The sequence below is a fragment of the Hippopotamus amphibius genome, chromosome 11, assembly GCF_030028045.1.
Source record: "Hippopotamus amphibius kiboko isolate mHipAmp2 chromosome 11, mHipAmp2.hap2, whole genome shotgun sequence".
NCBI classification, from domain to species: domain Eukaryota; kingdom Metazoa; phylum Chordata; class Mammalia; order Artiodactyla; family Hippopotamidae; genus Hippopotamus; species Hippopotamus amphibius.
Window position 1 is genome coordinate 75480164 of NC_080196.1, and position 17928 is coordinate 75498091.

A 17928-nucleotide genomic window follows, 5' to 3' on the forward strand; every position below is an offset into this window, starting at 1 on the left:
CAAATCATAAATGTACAGTTTAACAAAACCTCACAAACCTATCAAACACAAGTAACCAACTTAGATCATGAAATGGAACTATCAGTACTCTAGAAACTTCCTTCATGCCCTCTTCCCAGCCATCCCAGCCAAAAAAACCACTACCCTTGATTTTTAAACACCATTTGTGGGATTATTTTTTCCAATTTTGCATTCGCAAACAACATCTTATTGAGTTTTACGAGATAATGACAAACTCTCCCAAGTTGGTTTTACTAATTTATACCCCCACCACCATTGTATAAGCTATGGCTGCTATGTATTCTGTCTAAACACTTGATACTGACAGTTTCTAACTTTTTTTCCCCTCAATCTGATAGGCAGGAAAAGACACCTCGGTGTGGTGTAGCATTTTTTCACATTGGTCACTGGTGCGTTTCCTCTTTTGTAAAGTACTTGATGAAATCCTCTAATCAGATTTTGCCAATTGCAAACATTCAGATACAAGTGATACACTAATATGAACCACACTTACTACAGAAAACACTAGTACTTTTATAGAAAAAGATGAAATGCCGTTCTTCGCATCACTGTTCACCATGAAGAAATCACCATTACCTGCTCCTTAATGTCCTGTAACTGCTGCTGCAGCTTCTGCACGTCTGCGTTGACATTGGTGTTATCCTTATCCTTCTGTAACACTGGAATATTCCCACTTGCTATAGTACAGATAAAGAATCTTAATGACTGTTTTGAGGCAAGAATGATTTTTTATTTCTAAAATTATTAGTTTTCTTTACTAAAAACACAAGACTATTATTAGAATCCTCTTAAAAAAAATTTTTTTTCCCATGTGGACAAGAGAAACAGCAGTGACATTCATTTTATATTCCGTCATTCATAATCTTCGAAAAGAAATAGCTTTCCACATTAATTTCTAATTATATTTAACTCAGCTGGACAATGATCTATACACAGACTTCTGGGTTTTTCAAGGCTCTCCTTCTTGTTATTGATCTGAGATGAGGAACTCCATGAAAGAAAGGTCATGCTCTACTAAATGGATGGAAATTTTTTATTTCCCTTTTCCTACTCTCTAGATGCTTGGTCTTTTTCACTCTAGTTAATCTGTCCCTAGTATCTTCATCCTGCTCTACTGGTGGTAAAGACAAAAGGCTCTGGGCAGAAGTGGATACGCTAATGTTCTTCCTCATTTGTACATAGAACAAAGAAATCAAAAAGACCATCCAGCTTATGTCTAGTGCAGAGATGAAAAGTATTTTTATACAGCTGTACTACAGGTGACCCTTGAACAACACAGGGGTTAATCAAGAAATAACTTACAGTCGGCCCTCCACATCCATGGTTTCTCTGCATTCCCGGATTCAACCAACCACACATGGACTGTATAGTTCCATAGTATTTACTACTAGAAAACATCCAAGCTTTGAGAGTTCCTTGGTGGTCTAGTGGTCAGGATTCCGGGCTTTTACTGACATGGCCGGGGTTCAATTCCTGGTCAGGGAACTGAGATCCCACAAACTGCACGGTGCGGCCAAAAAAATAAAATCCAAGTTGAAGTGGACCCTGGCAGTTCAAACCTGTGATGTTCAAGGGTCAACTGTACTGAAAAGGTTGAAGGTAAATAATTTACTTTCCATCCTTCCACTTGTTCACTGGATTACACTTCAGTTTTCTACAGTTACTGCCACAAATAATTACTATTCCACAAAATACTTAAACACGAGGTAAATCTATTACATAAAGGAATCAGGTTAATACTTGCGTAAATTGAAAAATAATTTATAATATGATGTTCTCCGACCCTAAGACACAAATTTCATATTAAAAATAGCCAGAAAATTTTCTTTAAGCAAGAATACAACAATGCTCTTCTAAGACTAATGTTTAAAGGTCCATAATTATATTACAAGTTAGAAAAGTGTAATTTATGGTTTCTTATAATGTACCTGGTCCTCAAAGATTCAAGTCACATACCTTCTGTTTTACAAGGAGACAGTGCACTATAAGAAGATGTGTCTATGAAAGTCCCAACAAGAAAGCAAAGTAAGAAAATCCACTTACAGATATCATCAGTGGCATCCTCTGAACTTTTCCCTCCACAACACATGATGAAGGGCACTCTTCGTTCAACGACTGACCGACACTGCACACATTTTTTCATCAGGTTGGCACAGTCTAGAAATGGCAACAGGACACTTCTCACAAGAGAGAACATGAACAGGGCTGCCTTCCTCTGCTCATTTTTTGTAACTTAAATTTAACACTGAGATAAACATTAAGTTATATCAATACACAATTCTACCTTCCTAAAATGTTATCAACCTAAGAATGCATACTTTTCATTGGTAGCCTCTAGAATAGAGAGCCCATCATTATGAAAATAATGACGTTTTGTAATACACTGGAATAAATTGTGAGGGGGAGGTTCTAAGTTTTTAAAAAATATGTAACAAATATTTCAAGATCTTAAGGCTTGAGAATAAGGAGGGAGATATCCTTCATAAATTTAACCATGACAACAAGAACTATAAGGCTGCTCACATGATGCTTTTTTAAAAAACACTTTCTTTATAAACAGCTTATCTGTTAAATTCCTAAAATATGTTGAACAATTCTCTTCCTTCTATCAAACTGATGTAATCTAACAAGGGAATTGCTTAGTGACTACTTTTTTTAATGCAGCAGTCAGGAAAAATATCAAAAAGTTGTCACCATGAACTGCCTTTCTAATTCCTATGTCGGTAGACTGCTTCCCCATTCTAAGAAAGAATACCCGGACACAACTGTATGTTATGGATTATTAATACTATACCTAAAGTTACTAATTAATTATAAAATGACACACAGCGCTTCAACACATTCTTTCCCGTTAGCATTTATTGTGAAAACTATACTCCATATTGTAGCCTATGCACCAGGAATCTTCATCATTTCAAACACAGGAAAAATAACAAAAACTGTGGCAGGATATGTTATGACAAGACAGTAAACCTTAACAAAGCATGAAACCACCTGGATGGACAAGGGGGTCACACACTCCCAACACTGCTTATGCTGGTGGACAGAGAATAACGATTCTCTGTCAAGGCCGATCTTGTGCCGAGGTCTAAACAGAGATGGGTCTCATGCTGGCCCAGGTAAGATGCACTAGGTAGGAGCTAATGTTAGTAGATACCTGGTTTGGATTTATCTTCAATATGAAGGCAGGTTTTTTTCCCTTGAATTTAAAGGATTTATTTAATTGCCTGAGTATATAATATGTAACCACAATTATTTCAAATTCTTGTAACTATCAAGTTAGGTTGTTATATTGATTATATAAAATCTTTCTTCAGTCCCTCCAAAAGGGATGTAATTTCTCCTTCCTCTGATTAGTGTGGTGTGGGGACTGGATCACCTACTGTATACTCCTCGAGAAAGGGACATTTTTCCACCTCAATTTCATCTTCCCTAGCAAATAAATGTTTACCAATGTGTCTGTAAAGTGGAGAAAACAATCTACTTCTTAGGTTTCCTGTGAAGATAAATGAGGAAATACTCAAAAAGAGATTAAAGTGCCTGGTACAAATTAAGAGCTCAATAAAAGTGAACTGTTGCTCTTGTTATGTTCTAAAGCAAAAATAATGTAAAAACTTCAGAGAACTCCTGGGGGAAATTAAGGCTCTAGAATCTGTAATACCAACTATTAACTATAACCAGCTTTCAAGTCACTTTGGTCTATGACAGGGTCAGCAAACCACAGCCTGCAAGCCAAACCCAACCAGTCACTTGTTTCTATAAATAAAGTTTTTTTTTTTGCCTTTATTTATTTAAGAATTTTATTGAGGTACAGTTAACAGACCATAAACAGCATATATTTAGAGTGTACAATTTGGTATCCCAGTCTCCCAATTCATTCCCCACCAACCCTCCCCGCTTTCCCCACTTGGTGTCCATGTGTTTGTTCTCTACACCTGTGTCTCTATTTCTGCCTTGCATTTCTTCTTTCATAGTTGTTAGCATCTGCCTTATCTATTGAGGTGCTCCTATATTGGGTGCATATATATTTATAATTGTTATCTCCTCTTCTTGGATGGATCCCTTGATCTTCATTTAATGTCCTTTCTTGTCTCTTGTAACATTTTTTATTTTAAAGTCTATTTGATCTGATATGAGTATTGCTACTCCAGCTTTCTTTTGATTTCCATTTGCATGGAATATCTTTTTCCATCCCCTCACTTTCTGTCTGTATGTGTTACTAGGTCTGAAGTGGGTCTTTTGTAGACAACATATATATGGGTCTTGTTTTTGTATCCATTCAGCCAGTCTGTGTCTTTTGGTTGGTGCATTTAGTCCATTTACATTCAAGGTCATTATCGATATGTATGTTCCTATTACCATTTTCTTAATTGTTTTGTTTTTGTTTCTGTAGGTCCTTTTCTTCTCTTATGTTTCCCACTTAGAGAAGTTCCTTTAGCATTTCTTGTAGGGCTGGTTTGGTGGTGCTGAATTCTCTTAGTTGTTGCTTGTCCGTAAAGCTTTTGATTTCTCCCTCGTATCTGAATGAGATCCTTGCTGGGTAGAGTATTCTTGGCTGTAGGTTCTTCCCTTTCATCACTTGAAATATATCATGCCACTCCCTTCTGGCTTGCAGAGTTTCTGCTGAGAAATCAGCTGTTAACCTGATGGGCATTCCCTTGTATGGTATTTGTCGTGTTTCCCTTGTTGCTTTTAATAAGTTTTCTCTGTCTTTAATTTTTGTCACTTTGACTACTATATGTCTTGGCGTGTTTCTCCTTGAGTTTATCCTGCCTGGGACTCTCTGCACTTCCTGGACTTGGGTAGCTATTTCCTTTCCCATGTTAGGGAAGTTTTCAACTAGAATCACTTCCAATATTTTCTCGGGTCCTTTCTCTCTCTCTTCTCCTTCTGGGACCCCTATAATGCGAATGTTGGTGCGTTTGACATTGTCCCAGAAGTCTCTTAGGCTGTCTTCAGTTATTTTCTTTCTTTTTTCTTCATTCTTTTCTGCATCCGTGATTATCACCATTCTGTCTTCCAGGTCACTTATTTGCCCTTCTGCCTCAGTTAATCTGCTACTGGTTCCTTCTAGTGTATTTTTCATTTCAGTTATTGTGTTGCATATCTCTGTTTGTTTGTTCTTTAATTCTTCTAGGTCTTTGGTACACTTCTCGATCTTTGCATCCAGTCTTTTTTCAAAGTCCTGGATCATCTTCACCATCATTATTCCGAATTCTTTTTCTGTAAGAGTGCCTATTTCCTCTTCATTTAGTTGTTTTTCTGGGGTTTTATCCTGTCCCTTCATCTGGTACAAAGTCCTCTGCTTTTTCATTTTCTCTGTGTTTCTGTGGCTGTGGTTTTCAGTTCCACAAGACAAAATACTGCTGATACTGCTTGATACTGCTGTCTGTATAAATAAAGTTTTAATGGAAAACAGTTCCACTCATTTGTTTACATATTGTCTATGTTTCTGCACTACAATGGCAGAGGTGAGCAGTTGGAAAGGGCTGAGGTGTTACTACAGAAATCATGTGGCCCAAAAAGCCAAAAATACTTTTTATTTGACCCTTTACAGAAAATGTTTGCTAACTCCTGGGCTATGAAAACTTACATAACCTGAGTTCTTTTTACTTAGGACAGAATTCTCTTTCTTTGGGCCCTCTGACAGCTTGATAATAGCCATTATACCTGTCTTTTGTAAACAGAAACAATTACTTGGAGCAGAATGTTACAGTAGAAAACGTTGATCCTTTCTTAGTTGACCAGCTGCCTATCAAAATGAAAAAAACACCAACGCTTAAAGCAAATCTGTGCCAATGAGATTAATCTATTATATAGTTTGTTATTTTAGTCAAATATTATATTAAAAACCAATACCTAATTGACTGAACTATTTCATAATAAGAAACACCACGTTTTACCTTGGGTCCATTAAGTGAAGTATAAATTGTTAAACTTACTTAAAATTCTTCACTGACACGTAAAAAGCAAAAAGAAGCAGAAGATATTAATACTAAGTACATTAACTTGAAAAGAACAAGGAAGATATATAAAAGCAAAGTTTAAAACTTCTCAAACTTTAATATTATCCTCACAAATTACAGAAGGTTATGAAGGCCAGAAATTATTGCCCCAAATGGTTGCTGTGGGTGGTTCACTAGGGGGCAAAGCATACAGGAGAGGCACCATAAAGCTGAAGACAAATGAAGATGTGTTAATTTCATATGTGAAAAAAGGCTAGACTAAATGTTTCAACATTCTTTTTTTTAAATTTTATTTATTTATTTTATTTATTTATTGGCTGCGTTGAGGTCTTCGTTGCTGCACACGGGCTTTCTCTAGTTGCTGCGAGCGGGGGCTACTCTTCATTGTGGTGCGCAGGCTCCTCATTGTAGTGATTTCTCTTGCTGTGGAGCATGGGCCCTAGGTGCATGGGCTTCAATAGTTGCGGCCCATGGGCTCAGTAGTTTGGCTCATGGGCTTTAGAGCGCAGGCTCAATAGTTGTGGTGCACGGGCTTAGTTGCTCCGTGGCATGTGGAATCTTCCCAGAACAGGGCTTGAACCTGCGTCCCCTGCATTGGCAGGCGGATTCTTTACCACTGCGCCACCTAGGAAGTCCTCAACATTCATTTTTGGAAATAAATTTCTCCTGTGTGTGAGAAGTGGTCATTTTGTGCTCATACAACAAATAAAATAAAAAGCTGAACTGGACCCTTCTATACTATTGGTGGGAATGTAAACTGAAGCAGCCACTATGGAGAACAGTATGAAGGTTCCTTAAGAAACTAAAAACAGAGTCACCATATGATCCAACAATCCCATGCCTAAGATACATGCACCCCAATGTTCACTGCAGCACTATTTACAACATCCAGGACATGGAAGCAACCTAAATGTCCACTAACAGAGGAATGGATAAAGAAGATGTGGTACATATATACAATGGAATATTACTCAGCCATAAAATGAACGAAATAATGCCATTTGCAGCAACATGGATGGACCTAAAGATTGTCGTACTAAGTGAAGTAAGTCAGACAGAGGACAAATATCGTATGATATTGCTTATATGTGGAATCTAAAAAAAAAAAAGGTACAAATGAACTTATTTACAAAACAGAAATAGAGTTACAGATGTAGAAAACAATCTTATGGCCACCGGGGGAAAGGGGAGACTGATAAATGGGAGATTGGGATTGACATATACACACTACTATCTATAAAATAGATAACTAATAAGGACCTACTGCAGAGCACAGAGTAGTTCATACTCTGTAATGACCTATATGGGAAGAGAATCTCAAAAAGAATGGATATATGTATATGTATAACTGACTCACTTTGCTGTACAGCAGAAACTAACACAATACTGTAAATCAACTATACTTCAATAAAAACTCAAAAAAAGAAAAGCTGAGCTGGGAGACCACAGCACATCCAGTCTTCCCTAACACTCAGGACTAAGGAGGGAAAGAGGTGACACTCTTGTACAGAGAACAAATAGAGGGTTCTATAGGCCACCAACTCCTCTGTCCATGAGTTATTAAAAAAGAAATTTAAAGACAAAGTTTGTTTCACTTTCTATTTTTATGATAACTCTGAAGAAGTTTTGTATGGGCTACTTACTCTCACAAGCACACATGTGTCCGCAGGGCTGAAAAAGAACAGCTGCTTTCTTGTCAGAGCATACCACACATTCTTCAATCTGCGAAAAAGAGGTTACAGCACAAGCGTGAACATCTACAGATAAATCTAGTGACTCTTAACAGTCCTTTTGTATCCAAATGTATCTCTCCTTTATAAGGAAACACTCCCAGAACAGAGGAATTTAACACACACCTCTCCTCTGTCCTCTACTCTCTTGCTTACTGGTTTTCACATCTTTAATGACCCCAGCTAAAGACCTGTCCTAAAGAATGATACAGAAAAACTCCATTTCCTCTGAGCTCAGGGAGAACAGACTAGACTTCAATTTTCTTTGTTTTTAAAAAAACTACTTTGGTGAGGAAAATCAAAAGAACAAATGAGTGAGATAAGATAGATTTCTAATATTCATAAAAACCTAGCCAGTAGCCAGACTGCTAAAGCTTAAGGGGGATTTTTCTGTTTACCCACATCCGAGGAATTCCACCTAACTCATCCTTTCCTGGATCTTGGAATTCCCCTCTATGAGACAGGAGGGCATATTTGAAGTAAGACATAGCAATATAGAGGAGTAGAAAGTTCTGAGAAATATTTAAGACTAGGTAATTAATAAAATGTACACAATGGCGAAGAAAAAAATCTAAGATATCTGCTAAGTTTCCAACTTGATTTTAAACAGCTGAAAGACAAATTTCAGTCTCCTACGGCTTATAAGATGCAAGACCAGGGTGTTCTTTCCAACTCTAGGACTATACATCCAGGCTTTGGACCTATTCAAGGTCAGACTACAATGAAAGGAATGGTTACCACCAGTACACAAACCCAGCCCACAAACTGCAAACACTAAGCAGTACACCACCAGAAACACAGTGAGGAGCAGAAATAGGAAGACCCTGGAAATGGGGGACTGAGGGACCCATAGCCTGGAGGTAGGTACACTAACTTTTCATAGCTCCCAACAAAGTTCTTCCACTCTCTAAAGGAAGGGCTGAGAACCATGGCTACATTTCAAAGGTGTGTGAGTCAGCTACCTGGCTGGCTAGTAAGCTAGAAAGAAAAGTAGGCACAATCTGGATGAAAGAAGAAATGAAAATCCCAAATGTTAGCAACTAGACCGATGGACAAAAGTCTCAAGAACAATGATGGCATGGAGGTAAAACTATGACTGACCTAGCCATTTGCATGTAAGCAGCATTCTCATATAGATATTTTAAGAACTGTATGTGCTAAATACTGGTCAAACATGAAAATGTGACAATAAAAAGAAAAGAGCAAACTAGATATTATGTGTAAAGTGTCTAGTTCAATGCCTAACATAAAATCAGTGCCTAATACGTGATGATTCTCTTTTCCTCTCTATATAAAAGATGTGTTCATTTTTAAAATGATTCCTGATGCAATTGTCTACATATCTGAATTGTTTATAAAGAGTTTAATCTAGCAAACCAATCTAATAATCATTTACTTACCCATTCAGCTATTATTATATACATAAAAAAATCTTTCTAAGCATAACTTTTTCCCCTTCTGGATTTCTTCCTCAGGTTACATTCCCAGGAGCGGAATTACTATACCAAAGCATGTTTATTATAACTGTTTGTATATATATTGTCAGGATGGTCTCTCCAAAAAACATAAACCTATTTATTCAGCCAACTGCAGTGCTAAAAGAATACTCATTTCCCACTTTGCTGGCTAGCATTTTTCAAAGTTTATTTTTGCTAATTTGACAAGAATGGCTAATAGTAGCTCATAATTTTTAATTTACATTTCTTTAATTGCTAAAGAGACCAAGCTTATTTTCCCTCCCTCCACAACTTGTTTTATCTTCAGTGAAGATGTTCATGATCCTCTATCCACTTGGGGTCGCTATTTCTTTATATTTGAACGCTCTGCAACCAAGCTGGCAAATCTCTTTGGTGGGTATGTAAGTTTTTGTACTTCTGTACAGGTCTGAAAATTCCATAACTTAAAATACAAACAGAAAAGCTTAATAATTCTTGGAATTCAGAACTGGTCTAAAAAGGAGTGACAAAATATTCCTTCCTCTCTACGTTCCTGTTCTGTCAACCGTCCTTTATAGACATCATTTTTAATTTTTTCTGTGTATCATAACACAGAGGAAAGAACAGTGACTTAAGAATCAAGAAAACTGCACTGAAGACCCAACTGTCAGTGTACTTCTTTGAGCTTCGTTTTTTTCAATTATTCCAGTAAACCAAAATGAGTAGGATGGTAAAAGCAGTAAGTTACATGGAAAATAAAAAAAAATGAAGCCAGAAACCCAGAAAAGAATACTGCTTCTCAAAAAGCAAGTGGAGTCAGATGAGATAAAAAGTTCAGAGGAGATATAGAATTTCACCATCAAGAATTGCAGGATGATCAGACATTATCTGCCTAGTGGTGGGATACCACATGAAATGAGTAGCATTGTCTGTGAAGTTTTCTTGCCAAAAATGTCTAGGCTGACCCTAATCAAGCCATTAGATCTAACTTCCAGTTTACAGAGAAACAAAGCATATAGAAACAAATTAAAGAACACCATGATAAAACAATCAAATAAATCCAGAATGTGTGACATTCTACTGAAAAAATCAACTAGTCTTTTACAAAGATGAATACAAAACAATCCACGCACTCAAAAAAGATGCAATATACAAGTAACTACAATACAAAGTGGAATTAAATACATCTTTAAGTTATAAGGGACTTTGAAAGTAAAAGAGTAGATTTTCTTTTTAACTAGTACTGTTGTTTACATATTTTAATTGGTGTCTTGATAAATGTATAAATTATACATTCCCATATTTAGATCATTCTTAGGAAGAATAAAATTAAACAGACACATGGCATCATATAATCTTATTTATCATTAATTGTAGTCTCAAAGAACTTCAAAAAATAATAAAATGCTATATTAAAAACTTATTACCTTTGTCCTGGATTGAACTTGTTCTTTACAGATGAGGCATTTCTTAACTCGTGGAGAACACAAAGAACAGGTAGCAATATGTCCACATGGGCCAAAAAGAGTATCTCTCTTCATATCTGAGCACACCATACACTCTTCTAAGGTTTCAGAATCATTGCTAATCATAGAAGGACTTCGAGAACCAACCTGACCACTAATAAAAGAAAATATTTCTAATCAAGCCTGTCAGAATATTCATATTACACATTTATTAATTTAAAAGTTTTTAAAAGATCCAGAGCATCATTAGTATGGATAAAAAAAAAAACTTTAGTTATGTTAAAAAATTAAACTTTAACATCTACATATGAAACACTATATACTATATTTTTCTACTGCTGCATTTTTATGTACTTCTAGTACAATTCAAATTTCAATTCACCAAATCCTCACCCAACGGGAAAAAGGTGAATCTTCTTCTAACAAAGAAATCAAAAACACTAGTTTAAAAAAATTAACATAAACGGTTTCACTCAGAACCTGTTTTATCTATACAGAAGCAGCTGAGGAAGACACAGGACACAGAAATAAAACAAAACTCCCAATTAGAGCCCATGTTAGTTATCTTAACTACAGACAGAATGAAGCATCATCAGAGTCCACAACTGACAGGGCACTTTGGAAAATATGTCACTGCAGCTGCTGTTCTGACATTTCTTTCACTGTATCCTTAAGGATAATAAAATTCTATTACAGAAAGACAGAACACATCTATAAATATATATATATACACACACAAGACACAGAAACACATACATGCATGGCCAACTACAGCTATAGAAAAGAGACACTGTTTCCACTACAACCTTCAGAAACTCATGAACATGTGTGTTCATGTGTACACATACAAAGTGGCTTCCCCTTACACCCCAGTGTTTAAGTTATTACTACAGTAATTACAGTGCCTCTATCTATATATTTTTAGATGCATTCTGCCTTTCTCTAATAGAATGCCCCTTAAGGATACACTTCAAGAAATGTATATATCTCTATATAAAACGGAATACTAGGCAGCCATGAAAAAGAATGAAATAATGCCATTTGCAGCAATATGAATGGACCCAGAGATTAACATACCGGAGAAAGACAAATATCATGTATCACTTATAAGTAGAATCTAAAACATGATACAAATCTTTTTTACAAAACAGAAACAGACTCAGACATAGAAAACAAACTTATGGTTACCAAAGGGGAAAGGGGGTGGGGTGGGGGGGTAAATTAGGAGTATGGGATTAGCAAATACAAATTACTATATATAAAATAAACAACATCCTACTGTATAGCACAGGGAATTATATTCAATATCCTGTAATAAACCATAATGGAAAAGAATATGTATATATATGTATAACTGAATTACTTTGCTGTGCACCAGAAATTAATACATTGTAAATCAACTGTACTTCAATAAAAAATAACAGAATAGAATAAAAAAGAAATGTATATACCTCATTATATTAATTTCCCTATAACACAGCTCTATGCATAGATTCCAAAGAGATGTCATTTCATCACTACACATAAATTATAAGAGAAGAAAGTACAAGGTCAAGGGACAACTACTGAAATGTCTAATGACAAGAGCCAGGGATAAAGGGTAATAATAGTTACAGCACCATGTGAACAGAAAAGGAATGAGATGTACCTTTTGGTATGTCTGTAATATTTTGTAATAAGAAATTCATAAATATGATAAACAATAATTAAAATCACTGACATATTTTACTTAGAAAAGACAAATTGTGAAATGATCATTTTTAGAGAAAACTCCATCAGAAATTGGTTCATTCATTTGTTTATTCTTTCAATCCTTCACTGATACTGAGTGCCTGTCAGGCACTGTGCAGGGTGCTAGAATTATTACAGAGTGTGTGTGAGATTTACCCTGTTGGTTACTACCTCTATTTGGGAGAGTCTATTAAAAATTTAAATACATATAACATTAATCCCAGTAATTTCACTAGTGAGACTTTTTCTTATAGATAGATTCCTCTAACAGAGAGGAGTATTGGAAGATCAGACTGGTTTAGAAAAGTTTGTTCAACCTTATTATGCTTAAAGCATCATATTTAATAATGAAGAGAGTACAACATGAAATAAACAGACATGCTATCTACAGGAAAATTTTTAAGGAAGAAAGGGTCAACATAAAGACAGAGGAAGAGCAAAGACAAAGACTCTTCCAAGTAATCAAGTCCTCCACTGTGGAACCACATGATACTTTATGTACAGAATATTAGGTTTTATGATAATAAATCATACAAACCTGACTTTTTCTTTATGACACTTTGCCAGTGCTTTGCAGAGACTTGGATCAGGACAGAGATCGAGTGGCGACTGACCCTTCTTATTGCGAATGCTAAGGTCAGCACCATTAGCCGCCAAGAAACAGGCAATAGATGCTGCGCTCTTCTTTTCGGCCCCCTGGGTACCAAGTCCCATTATTAACTGAAATCAAATGAAAAAGGTCATTATCTTCCCTTTAGGAATCTGTTATCAATTCTTGTCACCAAATGTGTGTGTGTGTGTATGAATATGTATGTGCGTGTAAAACACATGTCTGGGAAGAATGTACAGACTATACAGATGTGGTGGACATTTATGAGTTTCAGTCCTAGTTTCCTTCCCTGATCTCACCTACCCGCCACTTTCCTCAGGTGTATAGTATGAGGACTGACCCACTCTCCAGTTTTAGAGGTAAACCAAAGATGGCTCAATTCATTCAGATACCCACCTCATCTATGTGATTAGTTCAGGGGTGACACATAACCTAAATCAGGTCAATTAAGGCCAATAAAACTCAAGAACAAGACTTCTGATTGAGGTATTAAGGAGACAGTACTCCCTTTTCTACTCAGTTTGTCTCTGTACCTGCTCTCAACCAACTTGAAACAAAAAGAGAAGAGACAACTGAGAAAAGAACCAAGAACTAGGAATTAAGCCATGAAGTAGAGAAAGAGACAAATCAGGTTCTACTGTCATCTGAGCTACTTACTGACTCACATATCTTGTCTGAAAATAGTCATAATTGTTAATATTTATGGAGCATCTACAATGGACTAAGAACTATTTTAAGCACTTTCCATGAATTAATTCATTTAATCTTTACAACCTCATGGAAGCAGTTACTCCCTTCCCCTTGTTTTAAAATGAGAAAAACGAGGCACATAGGAGTTAAGATGACCCGCGGTCTTACAGAAAGGCAGCAATTCTCAAACACTTTGGTCTCAGAAACCCTTTACATTCTTAAAAATGATTCTAAAATTCATATGGAAACATGAAGGACTTAGAACAGTCAAAAACTTTGAAAAAGAGGAAGAAAGTCAGAGCACTTATACTACTGACTTCAACATTTATGACAAAGCTACAGTAATCAAGACAGCAGGCTGGCATCAATAGCTAAAGAGACAGATCGACAGAAGAGAACTGATTTTACATAAAGGCCTAACAGGCAATTCAGTAGAAAAAGACAGTCTTCTCAACAAATAGGGCTGGAATGACTGGATATCCACAAGTCCGCCCCCGCCCTCCCCCACCCCCCCCGCCCCCCGCAAAAAAAAGAACTTTGATGTGGCGCAGTGGTTAAGAATCTGCCTGCCTATTCAGAGGACATGGGTTCGATCCCTGCTCCAGGAAGAGACCACATGCCGCAGAGCAACTAAGTCCGTGAGCCACAACTATTGAACCTCTGTGCTGCAACTACTGAAGCCCTCGCACCTAGAGCCTGTGCTCCACAACAGGAGAGCCACTGCAATGAGGAGCCTCCGCACCACAATGAAGAGCAGCCCCCGCTCGCCGCAACTAGAGAAAGCCCATGTGCAGCAATGAAGACCCAATGCAGCCAATAAATAAATTAATTAATTAATTTAAAAAAATGAATCATGGACCTAAATGTAACAGCTAAAACCTTATAAACTTCTAGTACAAAATAGGAGAAAACCTTAGTGACCTTGGATTTAGCAAAGATTTCTCAGGACACAAACAATAAAAGAAAAAATTGGTAAATCAAGAGCTGGTTAAAATTATGAACCTCTGCTCTTCAAAAAATACTGTTAAGAGAATGAAAAGACAAGCCACTGACTGGGAGAAAGTATGTGCATATCACATATCTGATAAAAAACCTGTATTCAGATTATAAAAACCCCTCAACACTTAGTAGTAAGAAAACAGCTCAACAAAATAATGAACAAAAGATTTGAAGAGACACTTCATCAAATATATATGGGTAGTGAACAAGCAAATGGTCATAAGGAAATGCAAATTGAAACCACAACGAGACACCACAACACTCCTGTCTGAATGGCTAAAGTTACAAAAGGAGAACTTTTAGTAAGAATGTGAAAGAATACTGGTTAATATTGACTAGTATTTAACTCATAAACTAAATTTCTACATTTATAGCTCTGATGAAATATTTTATCAGATGGAAGTTAAACTAGCCATAAGTATAAGACCTTGCATTAAAAGATGCTCCCAACTGGCACCAAACTACAGATTATCTTTACCCACCGTGTTTTTGGAAGGCTCCCAGGCAGCATCGACCTTCCCCACATCTTGCATATCTTGAAGCTGACGCAGCTGAGACAAAGTGTGATGCCTCAGAGCTTCATGCAAAGGAGTATCCCCATCCTTATCCTGAATATCTAATTTGGCACCTGCACGGACCAAAAGCTAAAAGAGAAAAACATCTCATTTTGCTGAAGTATTCCACCCACAAGAAATTACAACACATCTAAAGTAACAGTGTGAAAGCCCTGGACCTAACTGATGCGGGTGCCACAAAAGTTAGTTATTTTTATGCATTTGCTTGCTACTACTCTATACCCCTGTAACTCCTTATAAATCATGATGAGCCTGGTTATTCAAATATACTGAATTAGAGAAAGGAGAAAGAAATAAGAACCAATATGTTGCTTAATTAATCTACTCTAAGATCAAGATAAGTAGGGGAAATTTAGGACTTTTTTCTCCTTTCAATTTCAGATATGTGAGTTGGGATATTGTAAGTATTTCCAATACAACCAAATCACAATGTTAAAAATTCTTCTATTATTTAAATAAGCAAGTTATTTATTTCCACTCTCTTTGGTCAATTTTTTCCAGATGTATGGTTATAAGGGTTATAAGTCCAAATATCAGAGAAATGAAGAATTTTTGACAAGAGGTATTTTAAACAATAAATGTGAAGTGTTTGCTAAACTACAATCTCTTACATATGATGCATAATTGATATATGTCAATAGGTGTTTTAAGTAGTAAATATAAAACTTTGCTTACAGTGCTTTAACAAGTTCCCTAATCTTGTCTGCAAATGCTGTCAGAGTTTTAGAAAAACACCAAAGAAACCAATCTCAAGCATATGGTCCTACCTGTCTTGGCAAATTATACTTTGTTTTGCTTTGTTTACTTTGTTTCAAAAAGATTATATAATGTCTCAGTAGGACATTTCTCGAATTTGAACATGCATCATAACTACCTGGAGGCCTGTTAAACCACAGATCACTAGTTCCCACCCTTGGAGGTTCTGATTTGGTTGGTCTGAGGTGGTGCCCGGGAATTTACTTTTCTACCAAAGTTCCAGGTGATGCTGCTGCTGCTGCTTCAGCCTCCAAACTTTTAAGTATCACTGCTCTACAAGAAAGTTTTAAACAGATAATGTTTCAAGTATTTTGTCTGGAATCACCAGATGAGTAAAATAAAAATATATATGTCAGCTTTTTTGGAATCTGTTCAGCAAATGTCTAGCCAAAGCCTTTAGTTACAGGTTCACTCTCAATCATAAAAATTAAAAGGGAGTATACTTTTACAAAAAAACAAATGTATATGTTACTATGAAATTCTCTGACTTAATATTCAAATCTGGCAACAAAATTATAAGGAGTCTGAATAGCAGAGTCTTAAGATTTCCCCTATCACAAATTAAAACTCTTTACGCAACTGAAGTAAAATATCAGCCTAAAATCATAATGTTTACATCTACCTATGCCCTTTGAGAAACCTACCAATGTATCATTTAATAAGCTAAGATTCGCTTTAGTAGACACGTTACCCTCACAATCTGGGTGTGCTGCCGCTCAACAGCAAGGTGTAGGGCAGTCTGCTGGTTCACATTCTGGATATCCAGGTTCGCGTTACCCTGAGGAAGAACAAGGCTCACACAGTTAAATGTGACAAGAGGCAAGCACACTAAACTCACTCTTTGTGAGGAATCAGGAACACTGGACAATGCTGACCACACCCCCTCCTAGAGGCTGGGGCCTTCCTCTGGTAACATAGGAAGAAGTGGATGGGACAACACACTTTCTGAAGCAGAACAGCATGTTTAAAATAATTTATTTTTATTATGGTGATTCCATCTAAGAACAGTTAAAGGACAGAATACAGTACAAACACAGCTCCCTTTTAATCTCCATTATACAGCAATGGAGATAATCAGCTCAATTTAACTGTAAGTATTTCCTGAAGATATGTTAATGAGTCTTCAAATTGGATCTAGATTTATTTAATGACCTCAGGTCAGTTCCTCTTGATGCATAATTGAGCTCCTCCTCATTCAGTGAAAAGGAACTTTGCTAGAGAGTGAGAAGAAGACAATGCTTAACTAGTACATACAAATACTTATTGAAGGAAGAGCAGAAAGTCCCACCAAGGCCCTGGGATAGACAAAGGACCATGAGAACAGCTGATGCCAAGAACAGAGGAAAGGGACGGAGAAGCAAAAGCAATGAACTTAGTGTCAGTGGACTTAGGTTAGAGTGTTGTCAGCTATGAGCTTTATGAGCTTAAGCAAGCACTGTGTCATTTCCTCAGCTCCAAAATGGTAAGAGCACAACCTATTCCACAGGGTCAATATGAGGATTAAGAAAAACAACATGTCAAATGCTGAGCACCATGTCTGGCATAATAAAAACAAAAACCAAACAGACAAAACCCAAAAGACTAAAATTATGTAAAGGGTTACAGAGTCAAAAAATAAACTTTATCATTCCATTTATGTCTTAGAACCATTCCTGCCCTATGATCACAACTCTGACACCCCAATCTGTGCACCTGCTTAGTGCATCAGGTAGAGCTGAAACTCCCGTAATGCTATGACATGTTCTGGAAGGTGGGAGTTTCTAGTTTGTTTTTATTATTTATGTTTCCTTGAGTGTGATCATTAGGTTCCTGATCTCAGCTTGTTTCCTCTTCTTTCCTTTTTTTTTTTTTTGGCCATGCCGCATGGCTTATGGGATCTTAGTTCCCTGACCAGGGATTAAACCCAGGTCCATGGCAGTGAAATATCGGAGTCCGAACCACTGGACCA

At 36.6% G+C, this 17928-nt stretch overlaps 1 protein-coding gene across 3 annotated transcripts in view; it reads right to left on the reverse strand.

Moving 5' to 3' along the window:
- MIB1 (MIB E3 ubiquitin protein ligase 1) overlaps window positions 1-17928 on the reverse strand; it is a 159949-nt gene that overhangs the window by 50122 nt on the left and 91899 nt on the right. For all 3 annotated transcript variants that reach the window (XR_009047881.1, XR_009047882.1, XM_057698018.1), the window contains exons 14-20: window positions 16672-16758; window positions 15132-15293; window positions 12889-13070; window positions 10581-10773; window positions 7631-7709; window positions 2065-2178; window positions 598-698 (exon numbers count right to left, since the gene is read on the reverse strand). Coding sequence is in view for 1 of the 3 variants with exons in the window: in XM_057698018.1 (XP_057554001.1) it covers window positions 598-698; window positions 2065-2178; window positions 7631-7709; window positions 10581-10773; window positions 12889-13070; window positions 15132-15293; window positions 16672-16758 (918 nt within the window). In the remaining 2 variants the exon portion in view is untranslated. The remainder of the gene's footprint in view (window positions 1-597; window positions 699-2064; window positions 2179-7630; window positions 7710-10580; window positions 10774-12888; window positions 13071-15131; window positions 15294-16671; window positions 16759-17928) is intronic.